The 25,221-nt window shown below is 44.5% G+C and overlaps 1 protein-coding gene across 1 annotated transcript; it reads left to right on the forward strand.

The window, feature by feature from the left end:
- The first annotated feature begins 635 nt into the window (after positions 1–635).
- On the forward strand, positions 636–15,993 carry LOC129716059 (di-N-acetylchitobiase-like). The gene is made up of 5 exons (XM_055665939.1): positions 636–4,249; positions 10,081–10,289; positions 13,013–13,184; positions 13,261–13,358; positions 13,895–15,993. Exons 1-5 carry the CDS (start codon positions 4,090–4,092, stop codon positions 14,075–14,077), a joined length of 822 nt encoding a protein of 273 aa, XP_055521914.1. The 5' UTR covers positions 636–4,089; the 3' UTR covers positions 14,078–15,993.
- Positions 15,994–25,221: the final 9,228 nt, after the last annotated feature.

A 25,221-nucleotide genomic window follows, 5' to 3' on the forward strand; every position in this document is an offset into this window, starting at 1 on the left:
TCATTTAAACCCTCAATTATAGATAAATCATTTACACAATGGGAAAGAACGGGAATCAAAACGCTCGGAGACCTGTATGAATTAGGGAAATTATTACCATTTCAACAATTACAACTGAAATATAACTTGAAAAATAATCAATATTTTAAATATCTTCAAAGCCGTGATTATCTGAAAAAATATACAAAGGAATATACAAAGGACTATGATAATATGCCCCCAGACTTATTAGATGAAGCCATGAAGATAAAGGCTGAATCAGCAAATCTAATATCATATTTATATAATATTATATTCAATATAGAAATACCTACAACAGATAATATTAGAAGAGACTGGGAACAAGAATTAGCTATAAAAATTTCAAAAGAGAGCTGGGATAAACACTTATTATATGTGCATAAATGCTCGATCAACGTACGACATACTCTAATCCAATATAAAACATTACATAGACTTTATTATTCAAAAACTAAAATAAATAAACTCTTCCCCAATGTCTCACCCATTTGTGATAAATGTCAGTTACAAGAAGCTAACATAGCGCACTCTTTTGTTTTCTGTATAAAAATCCAAAAATTCTAGAACAAAATATTTGAAATCTTCACAAAATTATTTAAAACAAAACTACTACCCAAAGTGGAATGGATCATTTTTGGAATATCGGAAGGTAACCCAGAATTAAATATGTTTCAAAAGAATTTACTTAATTATGGGCTAATAATGAGAAAAAAGCTTATACTTAAATTTTGGAAAAATGCTCCAATACCTACAACAAAAATGTGGATTTCAAACATGTTCGAAACATTACACTTGGAAGAGATGAGACTCCTCCTAGCAGGCAAAGCAGATCACTTCCAAAAGACGTGGTCTGCATTTATGGAACTATTACAAGCATAAGGTGCAATAATAAGTTATAACATAGAGGCTACCAAGACCTGGAAACGGGGGTATAAAATAGATTTTTAATAAAAACACGGTTGGTATATCCTTTTTTGCGGAGCTTTGTGTTACAATAGAGCGATTGATTTTTCTTTCTTCTTTTTTTTTTCTTTTGTTTCTAGGGTCTTATTTCTTTTCTTTGCTTCTTTCTCTAATTCCTTCCCTAAGGGGTTCTCTTTTCCCAACACTTTCCTGCACCTGCACGATTCTTGCTTACTTTTCTTACTTCTTTTATTTCTATCTTTTTTAAAGCTCAAAAAATGAAGTGGTACAACATAATGTAATAAGATATATGTGATGTATTAATGTGATTTACTGTACTGCTAATAAAAATAAAATTTAAAAAAAATAAATAAATAAAGCTTGCTGGCTGACTTGGAAAAAATATAATTTGTACTGTTTAGAGTTCAGTTTATTGTCATGTGTGCTGAGGTACAGTGAAAAGCATTTGTTGCGTGTTAACCAGTCAGCAGAAAGCCAATACATGATTACCATCAAGCCATCCACAGTGTACAGACACATGATCAAGGGAATAATGTCATTGGTATCTTTTAACCAAACCACATCAGATACTTATTGGTCATGGATAATTATTATTGCCTCAGTTCGTGTGGAGAGGTGTAAATGGTGGAGGAGGGTGAAAATCAAATCCGCGTTGACGGACAAACTTTGTCCGAGTCTGTGAGGGAAGGGGATTAGTGTCTTGGAGTTGAATATTGGTCAGATGAAAGGGGGAGTCGGTGCTGACTGTTGTTCAAGGCTGCAGGAGAGGAGAGGAAATCACTGTTCCTGCAAAGTTACATTTGATTGCATGAACTTGACGTCAATATTCCATTGTTGCCACTTGCAGAGAGAGAGATATAGAAAGGAATCGGAAGTTTCATTCTCAGTGTATTACCATACATAAAACACTGGTTGCAGCAGGTCTGGCAGAGTCAGACAGAGAGGATGAGATGGAGACTGGAATCAGTGCTGACTTTGGTCATAAACACACTGTGGATGCAAAACATAGTCACGGACAGGGATGTTTGTAAGTGTAAGAATCAAACTCTGTTCAAATCCATCTCTTCAAGCCCTCGCGTCGAAGTTGAGGTGAGTGATGAGGCGAAAAGCACTGCGTAGTCTTTTATCGCTTCAGCTGGAAAGTGGAGCAAGGATTTACGAGGATGTCGCCCAGGGTTGGGGAATAAAGAACCAGAGGGCGTAGATTCAAGTTGAGAGGAGAAAGATTTGAAGGGAAACTGATAGATTCGGTATGGACATCGTGGATGGTCTGTTCCTGTGCTGTACTGTTCTATGTTCTAGTTGTGTGGACACCAGAACATAACATGGGCAATGGGAGGAAAAGTAGGTGGACTTTTTACTCCTAGGGACTGTTCTGCTTTTCGTTCCGATCCTGGCTAATCTAGTTTAGTGAGTGATCTGAACTCTCTGCAATTAAACACTCTAAAGATTCACAAATGTCTGAGGCAACACAACACTCTTATCCACCTTAAATGGGTATCCGACTTACAAGGCACAATGTGTAGGAAGGAACTGCAGATGCCAGTTTAAACCGAAGATAGACACAAAATGCTGGAGTAACTAAGCGGGACAGGCAGCATCTCTGGAGAGAAGGAATGAGCGACATTTCGGGTCGAGACCCTTCTTCAAACTGAGAGTCGGGGGAGAGGGAGATACAAAGATAAGGAAGTGTGAGGTGTGAGAATTAGATATCAAAGGGGGTTGGACAAGAAGGAAAATGTAGGATAGATCATTGTTAGCTAGGAGAAGGTAACAACAAAGCAAACAGATAAAATGTAATCAGGGGCAGTCAGACTGGTCGGAGAACTGTGAAGAGGGAGGGATGGAGAGAGAGGCAAAGCAAGGGTTACATGAGGTTAGAGAAGTCCATATTCATACCACTGGGGTGTAAGCTGCTGAAGCAAACTATGAGGTACTCTTCCTCCAATTTGCACTGGGCCTCACTTTGACAATGGAGGAGGCCAAGGACAGAAAGGTCAATGTGGGAATGGGAGAGGCAGTTAAAGTATTGAGCAACCGGGAGATCAGATAGGTTTAGGCGGACTGAGCGGAGGTGTTCAGTGAAACGATTGATGAGTCTGCGCTTGGTCTCACCGATTTATAGGAATCCCCACCTGGAACTGTGGGCACAGCAGATGAGGTTGGAGGAGGTGCAAGTGAACCTCTGCCTCACCTGAAAAGACTGTCGGGGGTCCTTGGATGGAGTTGAGGGAGCAAGTATAGGGACAGGTGTTGCATCTCCTGCGGTTGCAGGGAAAAGTACCTGGGGAGAAAGCAGGAACGGGGTACTGATTTAGGATGATCAGCCATGATTATATTGAAAGGAGGTGCTGGCTCGAAGGGCTGATTAGCCTATTGCTGCACCTACTTTCAATGTTGCTATGTCAGTTAATAGTCTATCTTCTGTGATGGAGACGGTGAGATCAAGAAACGAAAGGGAGATGCTGCAAGTGAATTTGAGTGCAGGATGCAATTAGTAGTAAATGTGATGAAGTCTGTGAGTTCTGCATGGGTGCAGGAGGTAGTAGCCCTGATGCAGTCGTCAATGTAGCAGAGATTGAGTTCATAGATAGGGCCAGTGTGCGCATGGAACAGGAATAGCTTGACGTACCCAACAAGAAGAAGGGGATGGGCATAGCTTTGAGGTGCAAGAGGCAACGTTTAAAGGAGATGTGCAGGACATGATTTTTATGCAGAAAGTGGTGGATGCCTGGTGGTTGAAGTAGAGGTGATACTGGCATTTAAGATACTTTTGGATATGCTGATTTAGCTCATCGGGCTAAAGGAATCAAGGGATATGGGGGAAAAAGTCAGAATCGGGTACTGATATTGGATGATCAGCCATGATTATATTGAAACGCGGTGCTGGCTCGAAGGGCCGAATGGCCTACTCCTGTAACTATTTTCTATGTTTCTATGTTTCTATGACAGCACGCAGGGTCAGGATCGAACCCAAGACTCTAGTGCTGTGAGGGAGCAACTCTAGCATTTAGGATTACAACACAAAGTGCCACCAACATCATCTGCAGGCTAAATCTGTCCACGAACACCCCTTAATTTTCTTCAGGGTCTGAGAGCAGATAATTCAGTATAATTGCAGGAAATTGTTATTTCTTAATTCATATGGAAATTCTAATTTTATTCCAGGTCTTTGCATTTCACCTTGAAAAAAACTGGACGCAATATCAGTGGCCAAAGATTACAACGATTGTGGTAACTGGTGATGTGGAAGATAAGTTCTACTGTATCGCCCATTCATATTACATTAGACTTGTCTTGGCAGGTAACTCATTTTACCACAGATGATTGAGTGAAAACCAACAAAGATCCAAGAGTTAATTCAGACCGGTGTAGAGCTGAATTTAGTCGGCATCTCAGTACGTTTTATTCCATCTACTGTACGACCATCTGCGCTACGAGCATGGACTCGATGACCATTTTGCCAAACCCTTGCCCTCGGTCTGCCTAAGTCAACTGGATCTCCCAGTTGCTAACTTTTAACTTGTCTTCCCATCCCCATGCTGACCTTTCTAGCCTGGGTTTCCTCCATTTCAAGAGTAAGACCACACACAAATCCACAAGCCTCCCCCCCCTTCTTCCCTCCAGTCTCTCCCCACTCTCTTCCCCATGTCCCACCGGTTTGCACATTCATTACTCTCTTCCCCCAACCCTCCCACCTATATTACTTGCTTTGACTTCACAATTCACACTTCTTCCGATCTTATCTAACTCTTTTTGTTTTTTCATCTCTGCCCTTTGTTCGGCAATCTGCCGATCACAACCCCCCTCACCCACATCTACTTACTAGGGTTTGTCTTGCCCAACCTCTGGTCCAGCTTTCACCCACCACAATCAGTCTGAAGAAAGGTCACAACCCGAAGCATCACTTATCCATGTACTTCAGCCATGCTGCTTGGCCTATTGAGTTACTCCATCACTTTGCGCATTTTTTTGGGGGGTAAAACAGCACCTGCATTTCTTTGCTTCTCCAGGTTTCATTCCTTCACCGGTTGTGGACAACATCAATTCTTGGTTGTATAAATACCCCTGATCCAAATGGCTTGTTCAGCCATTTCAGGGAGTTGGTTGTGGGCCTGATGGTTTTTGGATAGGTACATGGATATTCAGGGAATGGATGGATATGGATTATGTGCAGACAGATAAGAGTATGTTAATAGTTAATTCAGAAACAAGGGTTCTGAACTTAAAGAAAGGTAACTTTGAGGGTATGAGATGTGAATTGGCCAAGATAGACTGGCGATTGATTCTTAAAGGGTTGATGGTGGATATGCAATGGGAGGCATTTAAAGACTGCATGGATGAACTACAACAATTGTTCATCCCAGTTTCGCAAAACAATAAATTAAGGAAGGTTGTGCATCCGTGGATAACAAGGGAAATCAGGGATAGTATCAAAACAAAAGATGAAGCATACAAATTAGCCAGAAAAAGCTGCCTACCAGAGGACTGGGAGAAATTCAGAGTCCAGCAGAGGACAAAGGGCTTAATTAGGAAAGGGAAAATAGACTATGAAAGAAAACTGGCAGGGAACATAAAAACTGACTGCAAAAGTTTTTATAGATATGTGAAGAGAAAAAGATTAGTTAAAACAAATGGAGGTCCCTTGCAGTCAGAAACAGGTGAATTGATCATGGGGAACAAAGACATGGCAGACCAATTGAATAACTACTTTGGTTCTGTCTTCACTAAGGAATACATAAATAATCTGCCGGAAATAGCAGGGGACCGGGGGTCAAATGAGATGGAGTAACTGAGTGAAATCCAGGTTAGTCGGGAAGTGGTGTTAGGGAAATTGAATGGATTAAAGGCCGATAAATCCCCAGGGCCAGATAGGCTGCATCCCAGAGTAGTTAAGGAAGTAGCCCCAGAAATAGTGGATGCATTAGTGATAATTTTTCAAAACTCTTTAGTTTCTGGAGTAGCTCCTGAGGATTGGAGGGTAGCTAATAAAACCCCACTTTTTAAAAAGGGAGGGAGAGAAAAAACAGGGAATTATAGTCCAGTTAGTATGGGGAGAAGGCAGGTACAGGATACTGAGTTGGATGATCAGCCATGATCATATTGAATGGCGGTACAGGTTCGAAGGGCCGAATGGCCTACTCCTGCACCTATTTTCTATGTTTCTATGTTTGTATTGGCATCAAACTCCGCACAGACGTTGTTTGTCATATGGTTTATTCCTGTGCTGTTCTCTGCCATGCTCAATGTTCTATCACACAAAGTCGAGTGTGAATGTCCTCCTGGGGGGGTCTCCTTCAGTGGAGGCTGATCCTCAGACACCTTCTCAGCTAAATTATCTCTCTGACATAATTATTGCATCATTTTAGTTTTCATCGCTCTTTTGTTCTTTTCCACAATTCAACAGAAGTTCAACCAACCATAGTATAGGTATGTTACAAAACCTACCTGAATCGTGGCTGAGCATCTGCACTACCCCGTGTGTGTGATTTTGGCGCTGTTTAGAGGGGGCGGGTTTAAAACGCGATTTTTACTAGGCTGTTGCAATCGAAAATGTTCAGCCTAGTAAATCATTAACGGAAAATCGCTGAAAGACCCCGTCGCAAAAAGTATTATTAGTTTTTATGGCCTTGTAAAATAGTATTAGTAGTTTAAAAACCACTCTCTAAACTCGCAACCTCTCGCAGCCCAAGGGTTTTATAAAGCAAACAATTAAAGGTATGTACCTTATTTTTACATTAAATGGGGCTTGTTTATAACCCTGTTTATAAAGTTTTCTATAGCGAGTAGTTCATTTTGGGTTCTTTATAACCCGCAGTATTTTTCTGGGCATTTGAGGGCACAAATCCACTGCAATGTGAACGTTCTAAACCAGCGCGTTCACAGGAACCCACTAGAAAGCCGATTTAAATTGACTTTAATTTACAGCAATTGAACACTAAATTCCTTCCATTTGGCCTATAAATTGATGTAAATGAGATTTAAAAATCATGTTTTATTGTGAATTATTTGTGAATATTATTTGGACACTTGGGCTATTTAAAAATGTTAATCATTTATTAAGAAATGGATAGATGTTTAGATCTAGTAATTAAAGTTTGAAATTAGCTACAATTGGGTAACTAACTAATTATAAGCTTTAATTTCAGGTCATCCAAGTAAGATTATTTTATATTTATTTCAGAATGCTTCAATCTATGATAACTGAAAATTTCATTCAGTTCTCTTAATTTTTAAGAAGGTTATGGGCTTTTGACTGTCCACGATCACAGGTTTTTTGTTATGTCCATAGAAAATCAATAGGGAACAAGATGCTAATTTCCGAGTATGAAAATGGCCATAGCTTTTTTATTACTTGAGATATGAAAGTGAATTAGGAGTCAAATTAAACGTATTGTTATGCTTTATCTGATGGGATAAATTGCAGACTTGATTTTTTAAATCTCAAAATTTTGTAACATTGCTACATAGTACACAGACGACAACACAGGAAACATAGAAACATAGACATAGAAAATAAGTGCAGGAGTAGGCCGTTCGGCCCTTCGAGCCTGCACCGCCATTCAAGATGATCATGGCTGATCATCCAACTCAGCATCCCGTGCCTGCCTTCTCTCCATACCCCCTGATCCCTCTAACCACAAGGGCCACATCTAACTCCCTCTTAAATATAGCCAATGAACTGGCCTCAACTACCTTCTGTGGCAGAGAGTTCCAGAGATTCGCCACTCTCTGCGTGAAAAATGTTTTTCTCATCTCGGTCCTAAAGGATTTCCCCTCTATCCTTAAGCTGTGACCCCTTGTCCTGGACTTCCCCAACATCGGGAACAATCTTCCTGCATCTAGCCTGTCCAATCCCTTAAGAATTTTGTAAGTTTCTATAAGATCCCCCCTCAATCTCCTAAATTCTAGCGAGTACAAGCCGAGTCTATCCAGTCTTTCTTCATAAGAAAGTCCTGACATCCCAGGAATCAGTCTGGTGAACCTTCTCTGCACTCACTCTATGGCACTAATGTCCTTCCTCAGATTTGGAGACCAAAACTGTACGCAATACTCCAGGTGTGGTCTCACCAAGACCCTGTACAACTGCAGCAGAACCTCCCTGCTCCTATACTCAAATCCTTTTGCTATGAATGCCAACATACCATTCGCTTTCTTCACTGCCTGCTGCACCTGCATGCCTACTTTCAATGACTGGTGTACCATGACACCCAGGTCTCGCTGCATCTCCCCCTTTCCCAATCGGCCACCATTTAGATAATAATCAGCTTTCCTGTTTTTGCCACCAAAGTGGATAACCTCACATTTATCCACATTATACTGCATTATAAGGAACAGGCCCTTCAACCCACAATATCTGGACCGACCATGATGTCAGGTTAAACCAATCTCCTCTTCCTGCATGTGATCCATATCCCTCCATTCCCCCCATATCCATGTGCCTATCCAAAAGCTTCCTAAATACCACTAACGTATCTGCTTCTACCACCCCACTAGCAGCGTGTTCCAGGCACTCATCACCCTCTGTGTAAAAATGTATTTTTCTCTCACTCCTGGTTTGTGCCATTCCAATTCCATCTCCATTCTTTGAAACTCCAGGGCAAAGAATCCAACTTTGTCCAATCTAGATCGGTCAATTAAAGATAGCGTAGTCAGGGGATATGTGGAGAAGGCAGGAACAGGGTACGTATTGTGGAAGAGCAGCCATGGTCACATTGAATGGAGGTGGCTTGAAGGGCCGAATGGCCTACCCCTGCACATATTGTCTATTGTCTATTGTCTATAGCTAACACACTCTGATCCAAGTAATGTTTTCTCACTCTTGGCTTGTACCATTCTCCACCTAAACTAATGTATTTCCCTGGCTGAAGGGAACTCCTCCTTCCTAGTTGGCTGTAAACATTACAGTCAAACTGCTGGCTGCACCCCAGAAAGCATGTCTGAACAGAATCACTGCTCTGCACCATATCTGCTCTAGTATACACCAGGTTTCTCTGAGAGTCACCACTTAGTGATGGTCGAGGCACGGTGGCCATATCTTGCGTATGCCTCAGATTTTGAAAGCAAAACCATCTGGAGTTGTGGTTCTGGCAGTGTCACACACGGCAGGCAGGCAAGTCAAGGGGGAGGTTGCTGACAAAGAATGTTGCCAGTCTATCCTGGCCAATTCCCATCTCATACCATCAAGTCTCCTTTATTCAAGTTCAGGACCCTAGTCTTAACCGTGTCACTCTCCATCCTAATGCAGAATTCCTCCATATAATGGTCACTGTTGCCCAAGGGGCCTTTGCACAACAAGATCGCTAACTAATCCTTCCGCATTACACAATATCCAGTCTAGGATGGCTGCCCTCCTGTCGGTTCCTCTACATATTGGTTTAAAAACCCATCCTGTATATAATCCAGGAAATCCTCATCCTCAGCATTATTACCAATATGGTTGGTCCAATCTATATGTAGATTAAAGTCACAGCTATAAAGTGAGAGTGCGAAGGTTTAATGAAGATGTCTGACACAAGTTATTTATATAGAGAGAGGTGAGAGCTTGGAACACATTGCCAGAAGTGGTGGTGGAGGTAGATACAATTGTGGCGCTTTAGTAGATTTTACATAGGAATTGCAGGGAATAGAGGGATATGTATCAAATGCAGGCAGATGAGATCAGTTGAACTTGGCATCATGTTCGGCACAAACATCCTGTACTGTACTGTTCTATGTTCTTCTATGTTCGCTGAGTAAGAGGCACACAATTTATCGATGCAGCATTCTGGGATGGTCTAGAAACTGCATACACAGAATGCTGGACAGTACAGCACAGGAACAGTCCCTTTGGCCCACAATGTCTGCGAGGAACATGATGCCAAGTTAAACTAATCTCCTCTGCCTGCCCGTGACCCATCTCCCTGCATTCCCTACACATCCATGTGGCCATCTAAAGCCTCTTAAACCCTCTATCCTCTCTGCCTCCACCACAGCCTCCCATCACACCTTAAAAAGCAACGCTGAGGAGCAAACTGCATCTAAATCCTCCTTCCTTATTGTTGATGCCAGTTCTGTCCTGCAATTGTGCCGTGCAACATGCCCATTCTGACCTTAGAGCTGTCTAAACTCTGTCTTTTCTTTACCTTTCTTCAGCAGAAATAGAGCTGGCTCACTTGAAAAACAACGCAACGATGAAATTGTGGATGATTTCCACAGTAAATCTTGTGAAAAAATATAACTTGGATGGAATATTTATAAATTTTGGTGATAAATTAAACAAAGGATCCCGGGATTATCATGAATTGACCCGGATGGTGAGAACATCTGTGTCACATTTCCGCAATGCATTACCTGGATGTCAGGTAAAAAAAGCCAAAGCTTCAAGCCTTGCGTTCCAATATGATACTCACTGCATAAAAGAAGCAAATATATATTTTTTGTTTGCAAACTGGAGGAACAACACCTCATATTCCGTCCAGGTACCTTACAATCCAACGGTACGAACATTGAAAGACTCAAAGTGCTGGAGGAGCTCAGCGGGTTAGGCAGATTCTATGGAGAACATGAATAGGTGAGGTTTCGAGTTCATGAAGAGCTCAGACCTGAAACGTCACCTTTCCTTGTTTTCCAGAATTGCTGTCTGACCTGTTGAGTTACTCCAGCACTTTGTGCGTTTTCTGTAAACCAGGATCTAGAGTTCTTTGTCTATAGTATGAACATTGAATTCTACAATATTAGGTATAATTAACTGACTACCACCTATCTTCTTTCTCTTCCCTGTGCCCTATCTGGATGTGTACCCATTTGTCCCACTAGCCCGCCCTCCTTTACTCTTGTCCCCTTCCAACTACATCCCATCCTCCAGCCTCACAATTCATGCATCTCACCTTATCTCATTTCATCTTTGGCCTTTGTCCATCCACCCACTAATCACCACCATCCTCCCCCCCTCCCTCATCCACACCCAACTCACCTGTATGTATACGCACTTGCCAGGATTTGTCCTGACCCCACCTCTCCTATCCAGCTTTCTCCCACCCCCTCCTCCACTCCAACCAGTCGGAAGAAGGGTCCCAACCTGAAATGTCACCTATCCATAGAGATCCATAGAGAGAGTACAGAGGAGATTTACTAGAATGTTGCCTGGGTTTCAACAACTAAGTTACAGAGATAGGTTGAATAAGTTAGGTCTTTATTCTCTGGAGCGCAGAAGGTTAAGGGAGGACTTGATAGAGGTCTTTAAAATGATGAGAGGGATAGACAGAGTTGATGTGGACAAGCTTTTCCCTTTGAGAATAGGGAAGATTCAAACAAGAGGACATGACTTCAGAATTAAGGGACAGAAGTTTAGGCGTAACATGAGGGGGAACTTCTTTACTCAGAGAGTGGTAGCAGTGAGGAATGAGCTTCCAGTGGAAGTGGTGGCGGCAGGTTCGTTGGTATCATTTAAAAATAAATTGGATAGGCATATGGATGAGAAGGGAATGGAGGGTTATGGTATGAGTGCAGGCAGGTGGGACTAAGGGAAAAAAGTTGTTCGGCACGGACTTGTAGGGCCGACATGGCCTGTTTCCGTGCTGTAATTGTTATATGGTTATATGGTTATGTTGCCTGATCTGCTGAGTTACTTCAGCACTTTGCGTTTTTTCTGTATCAATCTCCCTGCATTGTTCCACCCCGACCTCTCTTCCAACTTTGCCCCTTCTTCAAGAATCAGTCTGAAGAAGGGTCCCGACCAGATACGTCACCAGAGATGCTGCCTGACCCGCTGAGTTATGCTTCTTAACCAATACTCAGAAGGGATTTATTATAAAAACCATATAGAGCAGCACAATGGCACAGCTGGTAGAGCTGCTGCCTCACAGCACCAGGGGCCTGGGTTCCACCCTGAACTCGGGTGCTGTCTGCGTGGAGTTTGCATGTTCTCCTGGAAACCACATGGGTTTCCTCCGGACGCTCCAGTTTCGACCCACATACCAAAGACGTGCGGGTTTGTAGTTTAATTGGTCTCTGTGAGTTGCCCCTAATGTGTAGGGAGTGGATGCACAACTGGGATAACATAGAACATCAAGCAATGGCCAAGAATGCACACCTACACCTCTACTTCCTTAGAAAGCTTCGGAGGTTTGGCATGTCGCCAACAACCCTCACCAACTTCTGCAGATGCACCATAAAAAGCATTTATCACAGCAGGTTTAGGGAACAATTTCAATCAAAGACCATGAGAAATTCCAGAGAGTTGTGGATGTAGACAGACCATCATTCACACCAACCACCCTTCCATGGACTCCACCTGCAGTTCATGCTGCCTCAGCAAGGCCACCAGCATAATCAAGAACCAGTATCACCACAATCACGCCCTCTTCCCCCCTCTCCTATTTGGCAAGAGTTATAGTCATAGTATGGAACAGGCCCTTCGGCCCAACTTGCCCAAAGCGACCAACATGCCCCATCTTTTCACACAGAGAGTGGTGAATCTCTGGAAATCTCTGCCTTAGAAGGTAGTTGAGGCCAGTTCATTGGCTATATTTAAGAGGGAGTTAGATGTGGCCCTTGTGGCTAAAGGGATCAGGTGGTATGGAGAGAAGGCAGGTACAGGATACTGAGTTGAATGATCAGCCATGATCATATTGAATGGCGGTGCAGGCTCGAAGGGCCGAATGGCCTACTCCTGCACCTATTTTCTATGTTTCTATCTGCTCTAGTTCCACCTGTCTGCAAGTGATAGGTTTTCTACATACGGGTGAATTGGGGGAATGGGGGAGGCTCATATTCCTCTAAACCTACCCAATCCATGTACCTGTCTAAATGTTTCTTAAATGTTGCAATAATACATGTAATCACGTATAGCCTTTTCGTTGAATGGATAGTGAGCAAGAAAAAAGCTTTTCGCTGTACCTCACTACACACGATAATAATAAACTAAACTAAACTAGTGTGAATGGTTAATCGATGGTCGGCATTGACTCGTTGGACCGAAGGGCCTGTTTCCATTTTGCATCTCCAAACTAAACATTTAACAGTGATGGGAGGCAATGTAAATGACAAGGTGCAATTGTATTCTTGTTTCTCTTGCTCTCTTTAGATCTCCTTTACTATGCCTTGGACTCCGAGCTGCAAGAATGATAAATGCTTTGACTTTTTGGCGATTGCTTCTGTGATTGACTTGTTATTTGTTGAATCCTTTAACATTTACAATGACATGCAGGACGGTTGTGTTGCAACGTCAAGCTCTCCCTACCAGCACGTGTTAACAGGTACGTCCAATGACACATCAATGGCCGTGTAACACTGAAATAACTGGGACCCAACCTCACCAATCTGTCCTTTCAGGTCTCTCCGACTACATCAAACTGGGCGTTGACTCCAGGAAGCTTGTGATGGGCGTTCCATGGTATGGTTTTGACTACACTTGCAAGCGTTTATATCAGGTAGGGTGTAGATCTTGTCTGTCCTCACCACTTTCAATGAGAATTTGCCCCTTATTTGATTGTGGACATATTTACCGATCTTTTCAATTATTAAAGATGTAATAGCAGCGCATTTGGAAAGCAGTGACAGGATCGGTCAAAGTCAGCATGGATTTAGGAAGGGGAAATCATGCTTGACTAATCTTCTGAAATTTTTTGAGAATGTAATAAGTTGAATGGATAAGGGAGAGCCAGCGGATGTGGTGTATTTGGACTTTCAAAAAGCCTTTGACAAGGTCCCACACAAGAGATTAGTGTGCAAAATTAGAGCACATGGTATTGGGGGTAGGGTATTGACAAGGACAGAGAACTGGTTGGCAGACAGGAAGCTTTTATCCCATATCCATGCACTTTGGACGGTTTGATTATAATCATGTACAGTCTTTTCGTTGCATGCAAACAAAAGTACCTCGGTACGTGATGATAATAAACTAAACTAAACTGGTGAACTAACTTTATTTATACGCACACATCACATTTATGTTTTCATGTCTCAGGACGGTGGGTGTGAATTGAAAAATACTAATCAAATAGACAGCTGTAGTTATCCATTAGCAAGATGGATCCCGTATAAAGAAATCGTACGTCGCGTGTCAAGATCTGTGACTGGAAGGTTGTGGAGTGATGACCGGAGTGCCCCATATTTTGTCTACATGGTAAGATCGTACATAGGCAGCTAGTGAGTCAGACAATGCAAACATTACCATCTGTAAGATTGAATCAGTTCTGTGTAAGGGATTGTGCAAAGCTCAGAACATTGGGTCTGTACGGTGGAAACAGGGCGGAGAATAAGAACTGCCAAGAATCTGGGAGTGAATGTACCTCATCTTGAATCTAATCAAATTTAATTAATTACTGTGTTAATCAAATGCAGACACAGAGAATGTCATGAGTTTCAAAATGAGATTGTCTTGAAATTAAAGAAGAGAATTTACACCAACTGCCGTCTGCATAGCTAGTTTTGTTAAATAAACACTGGGGGTTGTAAACCAAGTCACACTTAAGAGGAAAATCGTGCAAAATTGAACATCTGAGACCAAAGGTTTTGTACACAGTGGGTCAGGCAGCATCTCTGGAGAACATGGGTAGGTGATGTTTCGGGTTGAGACCCTTCTTCAGACACCAGCATCGGGTCTACAGTTTCTGTGCTGTACTGTTCCGTGTTCTGTGTTGACGAATGTGCCGTCCAGACAGATGTGGTGAACCGTTTTCAGCATTGTGTGGACCTAACCTTGTCTTCTACTGTGTAACTCTCCCTGGTTTTACGACAGCATGAAAAAACCTACCACCAGGTCTGGTATGACGATCCAGAGAGCATTTCAATGAAGTCAACTCTCTTGAAGAGGTTCAAACTCGGTGGCATTGGTGTGGTGAAACTAAATGACTTGGACCACAGTGGAAGCTCCAGGGCAACGTTAAACGCTGAGGAAATGTGGAATGCCCTCCGTCCTCCATGAAGATCATCCTGTGCTCAAAACATTTAATCTCTGTATAATCTATCGCTTTGTGTTCTATGGAAACAGAATAAAAATTAGCTACTTTCTTGCATCAGAAGTGAAATAAACATTTATCTGGAAAACAGATTAACGTTTTATCCAATAAATTGTAGCAAAATACAAAGAGAGGTAGCAATGAATTTGCACATGGATGGAACATGGTGGGCGAGCAGGAGAACAGTGGGACCCTCTCTCTCTCCCATCCCCCTCTGTGATTCCTGCAGCTCCCCTGCTCTTTGACTGTGTTGTGACCTAGGCTCACCAATCAAACCTGCCTCACCTGTATCCACCTATCACTTGCCAGGCTTTGTCCTGCCCTCTTTTCTCTTCCAAGTTGCTTCTATGTCCCCCTATTCCACCCATCACAATCAGTCTGAAGAAACATCTCAACCCGAATCATCGCCTATCCATGTCCTCCAGGGATGCTGCCTGACCCGCTGAGTTATTTGAGCATTTTGTACCTTTCCTTAGTAAACCAGCATATGTGTTGTCTTTCCACTGTCTGGTTAGCACACCAAAAGCTTTTCATTGCACCACGGTACACGTGACAATAAACAAAACTGTATAAACTGTATGCACTTACTTGTTTCTATACCCCACGCTCATTTTTCCAGCTTTCATCTCTCTTCCCCAGTCAGTTTGAAGAAGGGTCTCAATCTAAAACATCATCTATCAATTCCCTCCACAGATGCTGCCTGACCAGCTGAGCTACTTCACAATTTTGAACAAAGATTATAGCTCAGCATAAAAAGACCTTTGTGACTCCAAGCATTGCACTCTCTGCAACTTATCAAGCTCATCTCCTCATTTTCCAATTGCCATGAAGGATGTTTAATTTGAAACATGACTCAATTTCTCCCCTCACTAACGCTGTCTGATCTGCTGAGTAATTCCAGCATGTTATGCTTTTGCTTGGAATTTCCAGCATCCACAAATTATTGCTTCAATCAATTATTTGGACTCAGATGTATCGGTCTCATTCTTCTTCACGTTCTCCAATTCCTAATTCATTTGTTTTTGAGAACATGGAACTATTCAACACAGGAACAGGCCCTTTGGTGAATTATGTCGACACCAAGACCAACTCATCTCTGCCTTAATGAGATCCATATCCCTCCATTTCCTGGACAATCGTGGGGGACAGGGGGAGGGGAGAGGGGAGAGGGCAGGGGGGCTGAGAGAGGGGGAGGTGGGGAGAGAGAGGAGGGGGAGACAAGGAGGGGGGGAAGAGAAGAGGAGGGGAGAGGTGTAGGGGAGGGAGGAGAGGGAAGTGGGTAATGGGGAGGAGAGGAGGAGGGGGGAGAAGGTGGAGAAGGTGGAGGGGGCTGGAGGGAGGAGGAGGGGGTAGAGGGGAGGGGGGCAGATGGGGGGTGGGCAGAGGGGAGAGAGGAGGGGGGGAGAGGGGTGAGGAGGTTTTTGTTGGGGGGGGAGAGGGGGGAGGGGAGCGAGAGAGGGGTGGGAGGGGAGGGGGGAGAGAGAAAAGAGGGAAGAGAGGGGGAAAGAGGAGGGGGGAGAGGTGGAGGGGAGGCGGGCGAGTGAGTGGGCTGCGATCACTGGAGTGGGGGAGAGAGAGAGAAGGGGAGAAAGGATGTAGATTAGTGGCTCATGTTATGGGTCATGCTTTTGTAGTTAAGCCCACTAGCTTATTAGCATCGCGGTCTACTGCACTCAGCAGTTTGAAGTGAACTCTGAAGTGAGAGCTTGTAGTTGGTTGTTCTAAATAAACAGTGTATAACCTGACGATGTGAGGTCTTAATTATTACAAGGACTCTAAACCAAAATGGTGTGAGAAGTTTCAGGGGCCAGTTAACAGCCCAAGATGGATTACTAATTGCTTTAATTGCGGAAGTTGACACAATGCAATTCCTGACCGGTCGGTGTCGGGCATTTAGAAAACTCTGCAGGCTCTGTAATAAAATAAACCATTTTGCAAAATGCTGCAAATTGGGAAACGACAGATTTCAAATGAGACAGTGTCTGTCAGTTTGTTAAACCAGGATGAATATCCTAGCCCCCAGTTCCCACAAACAGATGATGATAGCACAGAGATGAATGTGGATGCTTTGTCTGGTTCAGCGTCCAAGCTCGATCCCAAGGTCAAACTGATCATTAACAGCAAAACTCTCTAACTTAAGGCGGATTCCGGGCCCGCTGTAATGCTATCTCCTTGGCAGTATTCCAACAGCTACAAAACACAGAAACTCTAACTCAGACAACTGCTTCACTTATCTCTTTTAATGGTGCAGCGCTGCACCCTATCGGCCAAGTAAGGTTACGTTGCCATCTCAACGCACGTGATCACATCCTAGATTTTTACATGGCACGCGAGAAGGTACCATCCATACTGGGTGCTGATGCATGCCGACATGGGTTTGATTTCCTTCAGCCCTTCAGTCTGTCCAGGGGCTGTAGACTGTGATTTTACACGTCACATTTTAACACAATACAAGGACTTGTTTAACAACGAGCTGGGCAGGTTGCCTGCCAGATGCACATGATTATGATTTCGGCATCTGGTTTTCGAGGAGATACGTTTCAAAGGTAAAATGACACACACACACACACACACACACCCAAAAACACCCACACCCCCACGACCCCACACACCCACACAGTGTTTTAAAAGTATACTAGACCAAGTGCAGACCCATTGGGTCTGCTCCCCCAACGTAGCCGTTCCCTACCCGTAGCCCCCACGGGAGACGTGGTCCCCCAAGAAGCCGTTCCCGTCAGCAGTGCGGCTGTTTTTAAATGGCGTCTTTGAGGCGAGATGCGAGCGCCGAGGCCTAATGGTGGAGCTGTGGCGGCGGCAGCGGCGGCAACGGAGACCCGACTCGGCCCCGGAACCGTGGCGGAGGCTGCGGCAGCGGAGACCCGACTCGGCCTCGGAGCTGTGGCGGCAGCAACGACCACCCGCGGAGTTTGAACCAGCCCGTTCGCGGAGCACGGTTGAGCCGCGGGATTTACTATCACTCGGTGGGGTCACAACATCTGGAGCCTGGATCGCCTCGGCGCAGAGGGAGAACAAAGAGGGAAGAGACAGAGACTTTAAGATTTTGCCTTCCACCACAGTGAGGAAGTGTTTGGTGAACTCACTGTGGTGGATGTTAAATTTGTGTTGATTGTGTGTTTTTTGTCATATTTTATTGATATGTATGACAAGGGAAACAAATCTAATCTAATCGAAAAGAAGTGAACAAGAGACACAACAAGGACTGAACCTCTTGAGGATCTCCAAAAAATAATGGAAGTTTGCATGGAACAAGAGTTTGCATGGAACTCTCATGAGTCTCTGCTGCCGTGGAACATTAAGTTGCCAAAATACATACAAAAGGGTACACAATTGTGTAATGTCTTTTTTAGTCATATGTTGATTTATTGATAGATATAATTGTCTTTAGAAGTTTATATATTTCTGCAATAGATTTAAATCTTTTTATTTGAATTTCACAGCAATTTGCATACATACAATGATAACAGACAGCGACAGTCAAGGCATAATTGTGCAACAGTATGTAGGCGACCCTCAATGCCCTTACCCTTACCCACCTTCAACCCACCCGAATCAGGTCGGAACCAAACGGGGCCAAACAACACTCACATACATACACATCCACACAAATATGGTAAGATAAATGAAACAAAAAGTACTAAAAAAAAAAAATTTTTTAATAAAAAACGGGGGTCACTAATAACAGTAAATAAGTAAGTAATTAAATAAATAAGTGTGGGGGGGTTAAGGGGAGAGCAGCTGCAGTAGAGCAGAACAATGGTGGAGAGACTCAGTCCTCTTCCGAGTCCGGGAACAAGTTGAGAGAGTTAACAAGTTCCAAGAAAGGGTTCCATGTATCTAGGAATGTCTTGGTAGAGCCTTTGAGAGAGAACCTAAGTTTTTTAAGCTTTAAATTGTAAAGCACCTCCTTGATCCAGTGGGCGTGTGTCGGGGGACAGGTGAGCCTCCAGTTAAACAAGATCAGTCTCCAGGCTAACAAGGTTGTAAAAGCTAGAACCCGTTTCACCGCAACAGAGAGTTTGGTGTGGGGAGGGGTACCGAAAATGGCTGACAGTGGGTTTGGAGGAATAGTCTGGCCGTAGGCTCTGCTTATCAAGTCGAAAGCACTCCTCCAAAAGGCTGCTAACTTAGGGCAAGACCAAAACATATGGCTATGGTTGGCAGGAGATTGATTACATCTGTTGCAGATGTCCCTAACAGTGGGGTAAATTCTAGATAATCTTGCATTTGTGTAGTGGACTTTGTGAAGGACTTTGCATTGGATTAGGCCATGACGGGCACATATGGAGGAAGAATGGGTCAAGTCCAAGGCAGAGTCCCATTGCTGGTCTGTTAGTTTCGTATTCAGCTCACCTTCCCACGCAGCTTTTAATGAGGGATGAGGTTTCAATATAACCGACCCTAACAAGTTATACAAAACAGAGATGCATTTCTTCCGGTTGGGAACTAGAGCTAAGATGGTATTAGGGGGGCGATTTGGGAAATGGGGGAATGTCTTCTTCACAAAATCCCTAATCTGGAAAAAACAAAAAAGGTGGGAGTTTGGGAGGCTATAGTTGGACGAGAGCTCCGCAAAAGACAAAAAGATGCCATCCTTGTATAGGTTTTTGATACTACTGATACCGTTGTTATGCCAGGTTTTGAATGTGTGGTCTGTACTTGAAGGTTTAAAGATGTGGTTTTTAAGCAGTGGGGTCAAGATGGAAGGGCCTTGTAAACCGAAGTTTTTCCTGAGTTGACTACATATCTTGAGCGAGAGGGACGCAATTGGGCCTGTACCCACAGATGTTATAGGAAGGGGGAGTTGGGAGCATAGGACAGACCGCAACGGGAGATGTGAACTCGCAATAGATTAAATTGTCTTTACAAGTTTATAAATACCTACATTGTGATAAACATCTCTCCTTTTTTACATTAAGTCAAGAAATGGGAGCAAATGTGTTGCCGGATGGTCAAGGAACAGCGCAAAGAGATATTGAGACGCAGTAATGAGCAGAACGGCACAAGAGATGAGAGGAAGTTGCCAAAATACAGCCAGATCGGTACACGATAGTACAATGTCTTTAGAAGTTTATAAATATCTACAAAAGATAAAATTGTCCTTTTTATTCATATGTTATCAGCTTCATAGAAGGAATGAAGATGCAACAAGAAATAACGTTGGAAATTTCTCCAAAAAAAGGAATTCAAGGCAAAAGTAATGAACAGCCGTGACAAGAGAAACAATGTTTCGAGGATCAACGAGAAAGAACATAAAACAAGGAGTTAGAGACACAACGAAAATGAACTTAATTGAATAAATTGTATCTTTAACATTTAAATTGTTGTATTTTAAGTTATTTACATTTTAAGATTTAATAAATCCCTTTTCCACTTGCCGTGCCTGTCAGCCGCTCTCTCTCTCTCTCTCTCTCCCTCTCTCTCTCTCTCTCGCCTTTATCGCTTTCTCTGGCATTTATATCTTTCTCTGCCCTCTCTCTCTCTGCCCCTTCTCTATTAAACCCCAACGTGGGGCGTACGCCCCACAGGGGGGCAATTTGATTTTTAAGGGGGGCAATTGAGCGCGACTGAGGAGGTCTGGGTCCAAATTTTCGATTTTTATTTTTTGGGATTTTCCGTCAGGTAAACATATGTAGTTTATGTTTCAGATGTTATTTTAAGTAAATAATTTTTTTGGGGTAAAAAAGGTCCTTATTGTGTAGTTATTACATAATCACTGCGCCATCGCTCTTCATGCACGTCCCATGAAGCGCGCGAGGTCATGGGAGAATTATATATCACCACATGGGGGGGGGCATCAGGATTTTAGAGGTGATTATGTGGGGCATGGCCAAAAAAAGGTTGGGAACCACTGATTCTAACCTCTCCTTCCCCCCCGCCCGCCCGCCCCACCCTCTCTAGACGCACCTGCGAGGTGAGGGTTATTCGCCAGTGGATAGGGTGAGGAATGGGGTAAAAGGAACCAATGACTAAAATAATGATAATATCATGGGGTGTGGTTAGCTTGTGTGTGATGTGTGTGATGTCGCAGGCTACCCCCCCTGCCCCTACCCCCACCCCCACCCCCACCCCCCCGCGCGTTTGAGGAACAGACCCAACCAAATATTATAGAGGAGCAAGATAGACCACTCCTCGAAAAACGCGTAGTATCACGTGTGTGATCGTCGACGCCATTTTATTGAGCATTTTATTGGGCTTCCCCCACACTGTCATGTCGTCCTAAATCTAAATCTTCATCTCACTGCTCTGCTATCAATTGTTCTAATTGTAAATGTAGACAACCCGACCTGTCATTCTTTAGGTTCCCCAATAAAAACGAAAGGTGAGAAAATATTATTATTATTTTCAGTCGCTATTCTGTCGTGAAAATTTTATTTTCTGTTCTCCCATCAACGGCCATTGGGAAACTGGGCTTGTCGGTACATTAGAAAGTTTTTAGACTTATTTTTAATAGTTCTTTACTCACCACAATAATAAAGACAATAATTTTAACACTTCTGTACGTTTTTGGTTTTGATCTTGTAAGGGATTGGTCTCCACAATATGGCCCGCGGGACACATTAGGCCCAGTGACCACGAGATTTTTCGAGCTCAGATTCGTGTCCGGGAAGGAAGGCGACGGCTGTTACCCGCGGAGCCTGTGCTGCTGTGGAGCCGCGGAGCCTGTGCTGCTGTGGAGCTGCTGCGGACTTACCTCCGTGGAGCTGGCCGGCTTCGGGGCGTGGAGATCGGCGGTGGGGCTTTGCTGCGGCCCGGCTCCGGTGGATGGAACACCGGGAGCTCGCGGATCCCTGGGGGAAGGCTGCTTTGCGGGGCACCGGCAGCGGCGACTTCTCCCGCCCGAATTGCGGGGTTGAGAGTGACCTGGAGGGGGGCCCTACAATGCCCGGCGCGGCTTTAATTTGCCGCGGACGAGCGCCCGCCGGGGACTTTGACCTCGACTTCGGGAGGGAAATGGAATGCAGGGGAGAGACAAGAACTTTGCCTTCCATCACAGTGAGGAGGAGAGCCACTGTGATGGATGTTTATGTGAATAGTGTTGGTGTGTGTTTTGGTTCTTTTATTGTATGGCTGCAGAAACTACATTTCGTTTGAACCTCATGTGAGGTTCAAATGACAAGTAAAGGTATTGTATTGTATTATGTCCCTCGAATTGTCGAGACATCATAAGCAAAGATCACAAGCCAGCCGTGAAGAAGGGTGCAATCAAAGATTATACAACTCTGCTCTATCATCTTTGGGTGCAATGGTGGGCCGGGGGGTTCGGCGGCGGTGGCGGTCGCAATCAAAGATACTAGTGGAGCTCTGCTCCATAATCTTTGGTCGGAATGGGACGGCTGCGCGTTATAATGTGCTATCGTTCCACTCTCCCTCTTCCCCCCTTCTCTCCCTCCCCCCTCCCCCTCTCCCCTCCCTCTCCCCCTTCTCCCTCTCCCCTTCTCCCTCTCCCCCCTTCTCCCTCCCCCCCCTCCCTCCCTCTCCCTCTCCCCTTCTCCCTCACCCCCCTTCTCCCTCTCCCTGTATGCATATAAATGTGTGCATATGTATGTGTGCATATGTATGTGTGCATATGTATGTGTGTATATGTATGTATGTATACGTAGGGGGAGAGAGAAGGGGCAGAGAGAGAGATGGGGAGAGAGACACATCAGACCCCCGAATGAACAACCTCTCAGCCTCTCCACCTCTCTTGTACAAGATGCACTGAGCAAGGTGAATGAGCGCAAAGCTGCCGGCCCCGATGGCATCCCTGGCCGGGTGCTTAGGGCATGTGCTGGACAACTATCCCCAGTCCTCGCCGACATTTTCAATCTCTCACTGGCCCAGGGTGTTGTCCCCACCTGCCTCAAGACATCAACCATCGTGCCAGTGCCCAAACAGTCAGCTACAGGGAGTCTCAACGATTTCCGCCCAGTGGCAATCACCCCTGTCATTGCAAAGTGCTTTGAGCGGCTGATCTTGGCTCACCTCAAAGCCTGCCTCCCCCCCACACTGGACCCCCATCAGTTTGCCTACCGGACCAACAGGTCTACAGAGGACGCCATATCGGCGGCCCTACACTCTGCCCTGACCCACCTGGACTACAACAACTCCTACATCAGGCTACTGTTCATTGATTTCAGCTCTGCCTTTAACACCGTCATCCCAGCCAGCTTGATCACCAAACTCAGTGGACTTGGCATCTCCACCTCCCTCTGCAACTGGACATTGGACTTCCTCACTAACAGACCACAGTCTGTTAGGGTCAATAACCTCACCTCCTCCACTATAACACTGAACACCGGAGTGCCACAGGGCTGTGTGCTCAGCCCCCTCTCCTCTACTCCCTCTTCACCCCACGACTGCATCCCAAAGTACGGATCCAACGCCATTATTAAGTTTTCTGACGATACCACGGTAGTAGGACTGATCAGCGACAATGATGAGTCAGCCTACAGGGATGAGATCCAGCACCTGACCACCTGGTGTGCCGACAATAACCTCATCCTCAACTCCAAAAAGATGAAGGAGATTATTGTCGACCAGGCAGACCAGAGGAGGCAGTCATACCGCCATCCATATCAACGGGACTGAGGTGGAGCGCGTCTCCAGCTATAAATTCCTCGGAGTGCATATCTCGGAGGACTTGTCCTGGTCCCTCAACACCTCCAAGCTGATCAAAAAGGCACAGCAGCGCCTTTACTTCCTTAGGAGGCTCAAGAAAGCCCACCTGTCCCCCCAGATCCTGACCAACTTTTACCGCTGTACCATAGAGAGTATCCTGACCACCTGCTTCACGGTATGGTACAGCAGCTGCACTGCTGCGGACAGGAAAGCACTACAACGGGTGGTGAAAACCGCGCAGCACATCATCGGTCCCCGCTCCCTGCCATGGATGCCCTCCACCGAAAACGGTGTCTGAGACGGGCTGGGAAGATAATCAAAGACCCCTCACACCCCAACCATGGACTGTTTGCCCTCCTCCCATCAGGGAGGCGGTACAGGAGCCTCAGGTCACGTACCAGCAGGATGAGGAAAAGCTTCTATAACAACACAATCACACTGCTGAACTCGGAGTCCCGACGATAGACTTCTCTGGTCCCTCCGTCCCCCTTTGTTTAATCATTCCGTATTTCCTGATTATTCTGTATCTTCTCTCTTTCTATTTTTTTCTTGTTTTTTCTCTTTATGTACAACTACTACGGACTGACGCAAAACTGCATTTCGTTGTACTGATACTTGTATTTTGTGCGATGACATTAAAGTTGAATTGAATTGAATTGAATGCATATAAATGTGTGCATATGTATGTGTGCATATGTATGTGTGCATATGTATGTGTGTATATGTATGTGTATACGTAGGGGGAGAGAGAAGGGGCAGAGAGAGAGATGGGGAGAGAGACACATCAGACCCATCACGAGATTTTAACCTCAGTTTTGAGTCGGGTAGCGCAATGATCCGGGGCTGCTCTTAGTGTAGTTACCGATTAGATCCCTCGAACTGTCAGAGCCGAGACATCGCTGGGCCGCTGTGAAGAAGGGTGCAATGGTGCGGTGCGGGGTTCGGTGGCTGTCAGAATGGGGCGGCTGTACGTTTTAACATGCCATCGTTCCTCTCCCCCCCCCCCTCTCTCTCTCTCTCCCCCTCTCTCTCTCTCTCCCTGTCCCTCTCTCTCTCCTCTCTCCCTGTCTCTCGGTATCTCGGTCTCTGCCCCATCTGCCTTTCACTCTCTTCCTCCCCTCTCTCTCTCAGCCAGTCTACATTAGAAGTTTTAAATAAGCCCTTCTACATTGAAGGTAAATTGACATATTAGTGGCAAAATGCATCTTCAATATACAGGTATCTCCCCACAACTGAACAATTGCACTTAAATGATATATCATTCATTCTGCAGATATGTAGTTATAACTACATTTTTTTCCTTCTTAGTTAATCCAATATGAGATTTTCTGTAATTTCAGCGGGTCCAGAATACGCGTCGACAAGATCTCCTCCACCAAAGTCTAGTGTACTTGTCAACCACCTGCCATCTTTGTTCTGAACACTGAACTTGACTAGTTTTCCAACAGGCAGACCAATGAGAGGCTAAATTGCATGCAGTTCCAACGCTATTTGTACATTCTGAACACGCCGAAATTCTGTTTTCCCAACGTAGGTTACTCAAGAGGAAGTATGAGAACCTCCCGTTAGCCACACAAAATTGTGCAAATGACGATTTATTTATTATTGTATATAAATTGGAAATTTTGTTATTTGGGGTAAGCAAGGGGTGGGGCTATCATTGTCTGAAATATGGTGTATTTTACATTACTTTCAAAACACTGCAACCCCC

Source organism: Leucoraja erinacea, unplaced genomic scaffold, assembly GCF_028641065.1.
Source record: "Leucoraja erinacea ecotype New England unplaced genomic scaffold, Leri_hhj_1 Leri_163S, whole genome shotgun sequence".
NCBI classification, from domain to species: Eukaryota; Metazoa; Chordata; class Chondrichthyes; order Rajiformes; family Rajidae; genus Leucoraja; species Leucoraja erinaceus.

Excerpts from the sequence above, each read along its gene's own strand:
- LOC129716059 (XM_055665939.1), top strand. The coding sequence starts at position 4,090 with ATGGAAATTCTAATTTTATTCCAGGTCTTTGCATTTCACCTTGAAAAA. Across the intron at positions 10,290-13,012 it reads ATGCATTACCTGGATGTCAG|ATCTCCTTTACTATGCCTTG; the intron begins GTAAAAAAAGCC and ends TGCTCTCTTTAG. Across the intron at positions 13,359-13,894 it reads CTTGCAAGCGTTTATATCAG|GACGGTGGGTGTGAATTGAA; the intron begins GTAGGGTGTAGA and ends TTCATGTCTCAG.